General features: G+C 51.2%; 1 protein-coding gene across 2 annotated transcripts in view; it reads right to left on the bottom strand.

Annotated features, from left to right (window-relative positions):
• ERGIC1 (endoplasmic reticulum-golgi intermediate compartment 1) overlaps positions 1-12148 on the bottom strand; it is a 113371-nt gene that overhangs the window by 34856 nt on the left and 66367 nt on the right. For both annotated transcript variants that reach the window (XM_027520536.1, XM_027520537.1), the window contains exons 4-5: positions 7065-7159; positions 2770-2894 (exon numbers count right to left, since the gene is read on the bottom strand). In XM_027520536.1, the coding sequence (XP_027376337.1) occupies positions 2770-2894; positions 7065-7159 (220 nt within the window). The remainder of the gene's footprint in view (positions 1-2769; positions 2895-7064; positions 7160-12148) is intronic.

Here is a 12148-nt window from a genome sequence, read left to right as displayed (position 1 = left end):
CAGGTTATCAGTTGATTTCTCAACAGAAACCCAACAAGCCAGAAGGGAATAGCATGGTGTATTTAAAGTGAAGAAAGGGAAGAACCTACAACCACGAATACTCTACCCAACAAGACTCTTGGTCAGATTTGATGAGAAATCAAAAACTTTTCAGACAAGCAAAAGTTAAGAGAATTCAGCACCAAAAAAATAGCTTTACAACAAATACTAAAGGAACTCCTCTAGGCAGGAAACACAAGAGAAGAAAAAGACCTACACAAAATAAACCCAAAACAATTAAGAAAATGATAATAGAATCATACGTATTGATAATTATCTTAACTGTAAATGGATTTAGTGTACCAACCAAAATCACAGACTGGCTGAGTGGATGAGAACGTGTTCACGTATGCACCGCCACTTGCCACTTCACTCTACTTAACCTCCCAGCTGTATGTAATGATTTTATATTGTTAGGTTAATCATGATCCCATTATGTCTTGCAATCATAATTATCTTTTGTTTTTTGTCTTGGTATTGATTGTGAAAACCGATAAACATCTTTTACTATTGTGATTATGTAACTATCATTCACTTAATACCATTTGTATCATGATTGGTCAACAGAAAATAATAGAATTCTTTATGATTAAAACTACCATTTAATAGAAAAATCTGAGTCTACTTTTTAAAATCCAGATGCATAACAGGATTACTTTGACATTTTTTTAAAAACACAAATGCCCAGGTATTGCTATTCTTCTCCAAAGCTCCAGAAGCATTTCTAATGAGCACCCATGTTTAAAAACAACTGGACTAAATGAAAACATCATGCCGTACACTTAAATATATACAATTTAACTTTGTTAATTATACCTCAATAAAGCTGGAAAAAAGGTAAATGTAAAGACATACATATATACAGAGTATAGATTAGAAAGATTTAAGAAACATTAACCAAACCAAACACAAGGCAGTATGTGAACCTTGTCATTATTGTTTTGAACATATAACAGAAAAATACATTTTTTTAGAAAATTGGAGGAATTTGGACACCAAGTGGATGTTTGATGATAATAAGAGATTATTTTTTAGGCGTAATAATGGCATTGGGACTATGCTAAAAAGAATACTTGGTTTTAGTCACACTGAAGTATTTATATAAATACTGAATTATTTACAGATATAATGATATAATGAATGTCTATATTAAATAATCTAGAGTGAGTGAGTTGGAGAGTGGAGGAGGCATGGACAAAACAAGATTGTCCAGATGTTGACAGTTCTCAAAGCAGGGTGATGGGAATGTGTGTATGGGGGTTATAGTTTCCTTCTCCTTTTCTATATTTGAAATTTTTTAATAATAAAAACTTTATTAAAAAAATAAAAGCCAGAGATCTGGACGCCCAGTCTTTGATATTGGCTCTGATGGATCCGAACGCTGTTACAGGGCAAATGTAACTTGTTTTGGGGCTGGGTGTGGTCAGTGCGTTTGCAACCTCTAATTGAGATGGCAGGAAGAAGGGCATCTGAGCAGAGGCTGCAGGAGGGCAGGCAGAAACCAGGGGCTCAACAACTTCCCTGGCGGTCCAGTGGTTAAGAACCCACTTTCCAAGGCCGGGGACTTGGCTTTGATCCCTGGTCGGGAAACTGAGATCCCACGTGCTTCGGGGCAACTAAGCCAATGCAGTGTAACTGCTGAGCCACTGCACTCTGGAGCCTCTGCAGGCCCGTGCAACTAGAGCCTACACAACTAGAGAAGTCCGTGTGCCACTATGAAGACACAGCACCATGGGAAAAAAAGCCAGTGGCTCAGTCTGTCTGGGACTGGGAAGGAGAGCTGGGGGACACGGAGACAGCTGTGCAACCTTGGCTGAGACAGTTAACCTCTCTGGGTCTGTTTCCTCGTGTGTAAAAAGCTGCCACCTCACAGCTGTTGTTCCACTCCAATAACACACAAAAAGCCCAGGAGAATGCTGGCCGCCTCCAGGGTTCCCCGGCTTTCCCAAATGCACCGTGCTGACAACTTTAACTTAGGACCTGAAGCTCCCGGTTTTAGTGACAGAACAACAATGATACCTGAATGACCCTTTGGAGCTGACTAGGTATTTTCAAACCCATCCACTCTCATGCCTCCCCTGCTTTACCCCTCATCACAGCACTTACCACCCACTGAAATGCTTTTTAGTTTGCACACTGTCTGCCCTCCTCCACTAGAACGGAAGCCCCACCAGTGCAGGAACACTGCCCACCTAGTCCAGGCACTGCCCAGAGCCGACAGCCCACCCCGGAACACAGCAGGTGCTCCATGAAAGTGTTTTGAATGAATGAATGTGTAACAGCTCATTTAATCATCACAAAGACTTTGTGGAGTGAATGGGGTCATATGATTATCATCACACCCTCAGCCCAAAGATTTAAAAACTGAGGTTAAGATGGCTCGAGTGACCTGGAGACCTTTGCTTGGCCAAGAGAGGGTAGGACAAGGAGGCACACTCGGGTTCAGGGCTGCCAATCCCACCGTCTTCTCACCACCCACTCCTTCCACGCTGGGGAGAAGAGTAGCTCCTTCCTCAACCAGCCAGGTGGGGTTCCAAACCTCAGGGAGCCTGAAACCCCCACTCAAGATTCTCAGCAAGAACTGCCAGGTACCTTGATGCTGGTCCTGAGCTTGCCAGGGGCCTGGGGAGGGAGGGCGAGTGGGTGCACAGCTCCACCATCCAGTTTCCAGGGAGGAAGGGGATGGTGGGATGGGGAACAGGCGAGAGGGGACCAGGCAGGGTCTCCTACCTTGTTGATGCTGAACTGCCCCTCGAAGCGGCAACCCACCCCGTTGTTCAGCGGGATCTTCATCGAGTTGTCGATGTGCCCCACTTCATGCCTGCCCATCTCATCCTGGATGTCAAGCCCGACCACTGCAGGGGGCAAGGAGAAAAGAGTCATGAACACCCAGAGAAACAGGGACCCCTCATGCATCCACTAGATGGCCAGGCAGGGCCCCCAGCCATCCAGGAGCTCACAGTCTAGAGCCACAGAGAGGAGGAGACAGGGACGGCTGGAGCCAGAGAGAGGCGGCACACAGCATTCCTGTCCCCCGCCACGACCACCGCAAGCGAGAGAGTCAGGGGGTGCAGGGGTGAGGACTCTGCTAGCTTCGAGGCTGCAGGGGGGCGGCGGAGGGCCAGGCTTAGAAGGTGTCTTAATCCTGGTCTGGCCTTTTCCCAGCTTGCAACCTTGGCTAAGGCACTTCACCTCTCATGTCTTGGTTTCCTTCCCTGTGAATGGGGAGTGGGGGAGGGAGGGATAATAATTAAGGCTTCCTTGGAGAATCACAAGGATCAGATAATTAGTATGTGTTAAAAATGCTTACAATGGGGCCTAGTGCTCAGTAGGTGGCAAGTACCTAATGGACGTCAGCACTTACTAAGTCTCAGACAGTCTCTGCGTTCCCTGGGCATCATTCAGGGTCAGGCAGTCATTCATTCACAACTCACACCTTCCTTTACCCAGTGCCTGTTCCTGCCCTCTAGGAGAAGGGGCACTTTTCTGAGTTCCCAGGTTAAAGGGGAGATCTGGGGCCTGGAGTCCTGGTCCTGGCTCCAATGTGACTCTCCATCACCTACTATGACTCAGCTTCCCAATCTGCAAAATGGGCAGGCTCAGGCCAACTGTATTCCCTGAGATGGTCTAAGTAGCAAGCGCAGGATCCGTGTAAACTATGGAGATGCAGAGATCGCCTTGAGAGGAAAGCTAAGAAAGCAGGTTGTGATACAGAGAAAGAGCTGCTGGAAGCAATTTTCAGTGAGCTGACGACTATAAAAAGGAAAAATGGGAAGAACCCTGCATTCCTCAGTGGGGGACGGAAGGACAAGAGGGCTCATCCATAGAAGGGAGTGTGACGCACTATTAAAAATGATGCTCCCGGGTCTGTAGTATGTGGGAAATGCTGATGTCATAATGTTCAGATTAAAGGAAACACAAGCAGGTCTCCGTTTGATTCAGCAGTTCCACCCCCAGGGAGCTCATTCCCCAGACACACAGGCATTGAGACGTATTGCAAGGCTCCAGCCAACCTGGTTGGAAATCATGACGATGGGAAGCAACCCAACTGCCCACCAACGGGGGACTGGTCAATGGCACAGCCCCCTCTAGGACACTGTGCAGAGGGTGCGAGGGAAAAGCTCAATCCATATGTGGGGAGAGGCAGCCTGAGCTCTGGGGGTGTCCTGTCCTGTCTGGAGTTCCTGGCTCTGCCCCTACTGGCCACGGCACCCTGAGCAAGTTAGCTAACCTCTCTGTGCTTCCGTTGCTTGCTCTATCCTAGTTAAAACAGAACTGACTATGGGCTAGACCCTCTTCCAAGTGCCTTTTCCATGAAAAGACACCCTCTGAACACCCCTGTGGGGAAGATATTAACATCAGACCCACCCTACACTGGGGGACACTGAGGCACAGAGAGGTTAAGTAACTCGCCTGAGATCTCACAGCTAACAAACAATGGCACTTAGACAGAAACCCACAGAGTCTGGATCCAGACTCTGGCCTCTCTGCGAGAACACCTCATCTTAGTGCACTGACACAACCAAGGGATTCGGGACATGGCCTGGCCCCGAGTAAGGGCTGAATCAACAGCAGCTGTGCTTATTATTTTACCAATATCATGAGTAATATAAGAAGAGCCCCAACATACAAACGGAAAAAACAAGAAATCTCAGAAAGGTCCCCTGTAGTCTGGTCCCAATTATGTTAAAAAAAAAAAAAAAAACCACCACCACCAAACATGACCTATGTCTGCAGACAGACAGACAGACACACAGGGGTGGGAGGAGGGGTCCCAGCTGCTGACAGAGGATTCCTCCAGGTGGCTGGCTTGTGGGATGAACTTACTTCTTTTACTTTTTTTTAATGTTACTTCTGTATTTTGAACTCATTACCTTTTTTAAAAAAAGTATCCCTGTTATTAGTTGTGTAACAGAAAAATATTATTTCTGAAAGCAGGATATGAGATTGCACAGGCAGCATGATCTCAGCCATGTTTAGAAGCTCAGGGACGGAAGGCCAGCAGGATGGAGCGGCGTCAAATGTCAACTGATGTTGTCATCGGGAGTGGAATTATGGGCGATTTCTTCTCTCTCTGCTGCTCCAGATTTTCCAAAGGTACAATGATGAGCGTGCATTTTTTTTTCTATAACACAAATCTGACGTTCCTTAAAGGAAAGTCTGAGTGTGGGGCTCTGGCGGGGTGGGGAGGGCCCCGTGGGTCAGCTCAACCAGCAGCTTGAGGTCACTCAGCCCCTCCTGGGCTGGAACCCAGCCTAGAACCACCTCTCCTCCCACCCCTGCCCTGCTGGTCCCAGTCCTCGGCCTAAGAATTTCCTTGTTCCAGAGACATGGCCAACTCCCGAATGAGAAGCTGCCAGACCAAGTATTTTTCTAAGAGAAAGAGAAAAAATAAAAATAAAACCAACCCATTTCAACAGGTTCCCTGGCTTGGGGCCCACTGTGGATTCAACACTGTGATGTAATTCTCACCAAAAGCAATAACAGGGTTGAATCTCTCCCTATCTCAGACCCACCCAACGGTCTGCCCTTCAGGAGGAAGGGAGGGAGTGGGAGGAGAAGGAGGGTCTGCACAGGGTCAGCGCCAGGCTGGGCAGAGGGGCAGCTGGGAACCCAGCCTGCTCATGAACAGATCTAGGAACCAGTTCCTCAGAGCCTCCAACAACAAGCCGGAGACAGCACCACGCTGGGCTTCCCTGGGGGCGAGTGGTAAAGAATCTGCCTGCCAACGCAGGGGACGCGGGTTCAGTCCCTGGTCTGGGAGGATCCCACGCGCCGAGGGACAGTTAAAGCCCGTGTGCCTCAACTCCTGAGCCTGAGCTTCAGAGCCCGGGCGCCTCAACTCCTGAGCCTGAGCTTCAGAGCCCGGGCGCCTCAACTCCTGAGCCTGAGCTTCAGAGCCCGGGCGCCTCAACTCCTGAGCCTGAGCTTCAGAGCCCGGGCGCCTCAACTCCTGAGCCTGTGCGCCTAGAGCCTGTGCTCTAAAACGGGAGAAGCCACTGCAGTAAGAAGCCTGTGCACCGCAGCTAGAAAGAAGCCCCGCTGGCCACAAGCAGACGGAGCCCGAGCGCTGCAGTGAAGATCCAGTACAGCCATAAATACATAATATAGATTTTTTAAAAGAGATAGCACTCTGCCTGTTTTACAGTTGACAAAATGAGGCCGGGAGGGGTCATCTTAGCCAGGGCCACACGGTTTCAGTAAGCAAAGGAGCTAGAATCTGATCCCTAAACCAGAATCCCAAAGAGCTTTGTTTTATACAGGTAATTCATTCTCTTGGTTTTGAAACAAATTTTTTTTTAAAGTGCTCACTTTGGCAGCACATATACTAAAGAAACAAACAAAAGCCAGAAAAGTGCCCCCCACCCACCACAGACACATAAAGGAGTGCACAGTAAAAGGGGGTTTTCCCATGGCTAATAACTCTGCGCTCACCCTGTTCCAGGTGACTCCTCCTGGGTAGCTGGAGGTCTCCATGCCTGGGATTGCCTGGGAGGTTACGTGGCCTCCGGCCCTCCCCGCTACTCTGTAGCCATCAGCCAAGACCATGGATAACAACAGGCCAGCCCCCTTGCTGCCAGGAGGGACAAACCACGACGTCATTCACACACCACAGCTCCCCGTGGGATCAGGCTGCCATCAGACGTCCGCTGAACACACACCTCTGCCTGTCGTCTCGCCTCCCTCATGCCCTTACAGGCTCCTCCTGGGAGCCCTCTCTCACTCAATCACTTACGAAACATCTAGGCTTTGCTTCTTGAGAACTTGACCTCAGAAACACCCTACCCCTACCTCAACCTGGCTACTCTCTAGAGGTAAAGTGTTGGCAGTTTCTTAGATATAGTTTTTTAATTCCCCCGTGCACGACATCCTCCCCACGAAAAGTAGGCAGGGAGAGATTCCTGCTGCTCCTTATTCGCAGCTTGCCATCCACCTAATGTCCTGACTTATCTCACCACTTCTGCACACACGGCACTGTCTACAGGTGGCGTCTTGAGGAGCAGAAGGGTCCTGGGAATACTCACATTCGCAGTGCAAATTGGGGAGACTGATGTTCAGGCTGACGTCAATCTTGCCCCCGCTGTCCTTGTCCGGGTCATCGACGTACAGCTCATTCACGCTGCGGGAGACAAGTACGGGAGCCTTGATGAGACGGGGGGACCCATCCTGGCTGCAGGGGACAGCCAGGGACACTTCACTTGGTGACCATGGCTCTGATAACCTGGACTCCCAGCTGGGGGAAGCCTGGGCCTGCCCGGGCACAGGGGAGCCGGGCTCCCATCTCCATATGTGGTTGTGGCTTAGTTGCAAAGTCATGTCCAACTCTTGTGACCCCATGGATCAGAGCCCACCAGGCTCCTCTGTCCATGGGGTTTTCCAGACAAGAATAGTGGAGTGGATTGCCATTTCCTTCTCCAGGGGATTTTCCTGACCCAGGGACCAAACCCGGGTCTCCTGTGCTGCAGGCAGTCTCCTGCATTGCAGGTGGATTATTTGCCGAGAGAACCACCTTGGGAATTACAACCCATCTCCATGGCATTCTCCAAATTCGGGCCTCACCACTCAGAAGGAGGGGAGGGGGACTGGACAGGATGGTGGAAAGAGCATGGTTTTCAGAGTCAGACGACTCATTTTCCACTTGTGATCCTGCCACTTCTTTATGGAACTCAGGTAGATAACTTCACCTCTGTGAACCCATCAATTAAACGGGGGTACCCCACCCACTGTTCATGGGGTGTCCTGAAAACTTAAATGCGAAATCAGACCATATTAGGGATCAGGGCCTGACACCGACAGGCACACAGGTCCAGACTCCCTCCTCCTCGAGCTCCCCTGACTCCCTCAAGTGGGGCAGTCTCTGGGTGCCCATCCTCTCCCCAGCTCTCACAAGGCCCTGGGCCAGGCATCACGTCCAAGACATGACTAGCACATAGATCCCTCTCCTGTGTCTGCTGTTACAAACTATCACAAACCTAATGGGTTAAAACAACACACATTTATTCTCTTCTACTTTTGGAGGTCAGAAGTCTGAGATGGGTCTGTGGGGCTGTACTCCTTCCAGGGAGAACCCGTTTCCAGCTTCCAGAGGCCTCGGCTCCTGGCTCCTTCCTCTACCTTCCATGCCAGCCACAGGGGTGCTCTTCTCTCTGATCTCCTCTGTCCCTCTTGTGAGGACTCTCGTGATTCTATCCACCCGATAACCCAAGATCATCTCCCATCTCCAGACCCTTGACATAATCACATCTGTGAAGTTCCTTTTACCTTTGTAAGGTAACATACTTGCTGCTTTCGGGGACAGGGACCTGAATCTCTGGGTGGGGGGGGAGGCAGTGTGGGGCAGGTAGCTCCATGGACAGCTAGGCCACCTTGCTGTCGGGGACAACAGCACCACATTGGGACCTGCTGGCAAGATGCTAAGTGTTCAGTGTGCGCTGACCTATTTGATCACCAGCTGTTCTTTTATTAACAAGTATTTACTTGTTGATTTGGCTGTGCCAGGCCCTAGGTGCAGCACTTGGGATATCTGATCTTTGCTGCAGCATGTGGGATCTTTATCTGTGGCATGAGAAATCTTAGTTGCGGGATGTGGGATCTAGTGCCCTGACCAGGGGTTGAACCTGGGTGCCCTGCATTGGAAGCATGAAGTCTTAGCCACTGAACCCTTAAGGAAAATCCTTCAACCGATACTTTTTGAACATGTACTGAGAGAGTGAGGAATTGGATAGACAAGGTCCCTTCCTTCATTTATGACATTTGCTCCCTGGAAGAAAAGCTATGACAACCTAGACAGCGTATTAAAAAGCCAATTTGCCAACAAAAGCCCACATAGTCAAAGCTATGATTTTTCCAGTAGTCATGTACAGTTGGGAGAGTTGGACCATAAAGAAGGCTGAGTGCCGAAGAACTGATGCTCTCAAACTGTGGTGCTGGAGAAGACTCTTGGGAGTCCCTCGGACAGCAAGGAGATCAAACCAGTCAATCCTAAAGGAAATCAACCCTGAATATTCATTGGAAGAACTGATGCTAAAGCTCCAATACTTTGGCCACCTGATCCAAAGGACCCTGGATGTTGGGAAAGATCGAGAGCAGGAGGAGAAGGGGGTGACAGAGGATGAGATGGCTGGATGGCATAGTTGGATGGCATTACCAACTCAATGGACATTAGTTTGAGCAAATTTCAGGAGACAGTGAAGGACAGACTGGCATGCTGCAGTCTGTGGGGTCGCAAAGAGTCAGACACGACTTAGTAACTGAATAACCAACAACTGCCTTCACTGAGCTGAGACACTGTTTGCCTCCTAAATAAACACGTCACCCCAACTATGATGACTGCTTTGATGGAAAGCTTTGGGGTGCTGCAGGAGGGACTCACAGGGTGATGGACCCCTGGGGAGAGTGAGTTGGGAAGGTGTCTGAGGAGATGAGAGATGAGGTCTGAAGGATGAAGAGGCTGTCCTGGCAAAGAGGGAGGGAGAGTCGTTGGGACAACCTGTGCAGAAACCTGGAAGCAGGGAGGGCAGGGGTCATTTGGGGAAATGCATGAAGGTCGCCATGGCTGCAAAGCAAAGGGAAATGGGCGTGATGCAGTCAGAGAAGGGGCAGAGGCCAGGTTAAGCGGGCACGAGGCTACAGGAGGCCTTCACACTGGATCCCAAGCACAGCAGTGTGGTCTGGCTGGCACAGGATCCCTCGGGCAGATTCAAGGATGGCCCAAGGGGTCCCTGTACACCAGGGAGACCTGGGAGGCTGCTGTTGTGGTCAGAGGTGGCAGCCTGGACCTGGTGTCCAGGAAGATGGAGAGGAGGGAGAGATGCAGCGTACAGGGTGCAGAGCAGCCAGGACTTGCCAATGGACGGGGCGTGGGGATGGGTGGACGGAGGCGTGTTAGCAGATGGCTGTGTTTCTTTCTGGAACCATGTGTTAGGCTGGGAGCCCCTGAAAGAGAGAGCCCAGGACTACTGGGGAAGGAAAAACACCAAGTTCCATACGGCTGTGCCGAGCTCAAGGTGAATTGGAGACATCCTCGATGACCTCCTGAGTGGACACCAGGCGGCTGTGGCTGAAGCCCACCTCTGATTCCCAGGTCACTCCCCACAGGGAGAGAGCACCAAATCCAGAGACCAGCCTAATGGACAGTGCGTGAGGCAGCCAGGCTGTGGTTATTTTAAACATAAAGTCAGGTCCTGTGGGTCCTGTCCACAGGCTGTAACATAAAGGACTGTTGGCTCCAAACAGCTGGACTCTAAAGCCTTGTGAATGATCACTTCTTTGGGAAAGAATGAGTCAGGCTGGGACAAAGGTACTTCATTTTTACTAAGACCCTGTCTTTGTGTCCCTAGCTCCTGGTGCAATGTCGCTGATGTTCAATTAACAAGAAAAGGTAGGCTTGGAAAGATACCTGGGGCCTGTTTCCTTGGGAGTCACAAGGATGTGCTCAGAGATGAGACAGCAACAGGCCTGGCTTAGCCTTCAGATGGCTGGGCCTGCAGCCCATTAAGCCAGGAAAGGCCCAAACAGGTCTATACACGTTCACGTGATCCCATCTGCTCCTGGGAAATATTCTGATCTCCATTTCATTCTCTTTTTTGGCCATGTCACGCAGCATGTGGGATCTTAGTTTCCTGACCCGTGCCCCTTGAAGTGGAAGTGTGGAGTCCTAACCACTGGACCACCAGGGGGTCCTTGATCTCCATTCCAGAACCAGGAAACTGAGGCTCAGAGAAGGTGAGCCCCTTCCCCAGTGAGTCGGTCAAGGTGGAGCCCCAACTCAGGCCTGCCTTCTGCCAGGCTCTCCAGGGCTCACACTGCCTCCCCTCCCTCCCACCCTCAGCATCCAGGGTCAAGGGCGAGACTGAAGGGGGCCCTGGCCCTCTGAAGCCACCGGGTGTGAGAGAGGGCATGGGGCTGGGCTTGGCCCGCATAAGTGATCAGCAGCAACAAGTGAGCCAGTGGCAGGGGAGCGATCAGGACCACAGGAGCTTACGAGCCAAATGCTCCTTCTCAAGCCCTCAGTGCCCCATTTCTATAATTCGCAGCCCCACAGGGTTGCTGAGTAATAAGGTCGCTGGGTGATTAAGAGAACGTCACAGAGGGAGAGCCCCCTGCTTCCCTTCCCAGCTGCGTAAGACTCTTTCTTGAAGCTACTCCCCGCTCCTACCTGGGAGGCGGGGCCCCTGCACGTCACTGAGGGCCTGTGGGATGATGTCACCCCCTGGCAATCCTCCGGAGGTGACCTCAGTGCAGAGTGAGGTGCAGCCCAGGTGTGGCGCCAAGGTGAGCTCACCCCCGAGGCTCTGGAAGGCCTCTCCCGGGCTGAAGTACCGACCCTGGACAAACCGGCCAAAGGACTGGGGAGGGACCGGGAAACTCACTGGGCTGAGAGCTGGGGCCAGCCTGGTTACATAAGGCTGGGGCTGGCTGCTCCCAGGCACCTTTCGGAAGGGCCCGGGGCTGCAGATAAACACGGTTCAATCACCTGTCCGCCCGCCCGATGAGGTCAACACAGCTACCTTCCACGTCCCGGGAAAATGTTCCAGGGACCCTGGGCTCCTGCCATGCCTTCCAGTGCCGCGGGCCCGCCCCCAGCACCACTCACAGGCACCTGCCAAGCCGAGCTAACCGCTACCAGCTGGACTGACTCTGACAGGCCAACCGAGGCTAGAAATCGGCCCACTGTATGTTACACATGTACCTGAAGAAAAGGAGGAGAGAGGAAAGGAAAGGGGAGGGAGAAAAGGAGAAAAAGGGGGCTGGTGGTTCCAGCGACTTCACAGGCGTGTGTGAGGATCGGTGCAAAGCTGCGGGCTGCCCTGGGCCAGGGGTGTGCGTCACTCCTCTGTGTCTCAGGGGCTAGCACAAAGCACAGGCCCTGCCGGGGCAAGAGAGCGAGACTGCACGACAGACCTCCAGGCTCCCAGGGTCCTAGCTCTGCCACCCACGGGCTGGCTGACCTCCTACAGGGGGCTTTCCCTTCTTCACCCGCTGTTTTTCCAGACGGAGGACGGGGACACAACCTCAGAAAATCATACACGCCCAGTGACTGACTGTCCGCTACGCTTACTGTTATTACCATAACGTTTACTGAGTTCTTTTAAAGTCCCAGGAACAG

Source organism: Bos indicus x Bos taurus, chromosome 20, assembly GCF_003369695.1.
Source record: "Bos indicus x Bos taurus breed Angus x Brahman F1 hybrid chromosome 20, Bos_hybrid_MaternalHap_v2.0, whole genome shotgun sequence".
NCBI lineage: Eukaryota > Metazoa > Chordata > Mammalia > Artiodactyla > Bovidae > Bos > Bos indicus x Bos taurus.
The sequence above is the reverse complement of the archived record's forward strand: the minus strand, read 5'-3'. Positions and strand labels throughout refer to the sequence as shown.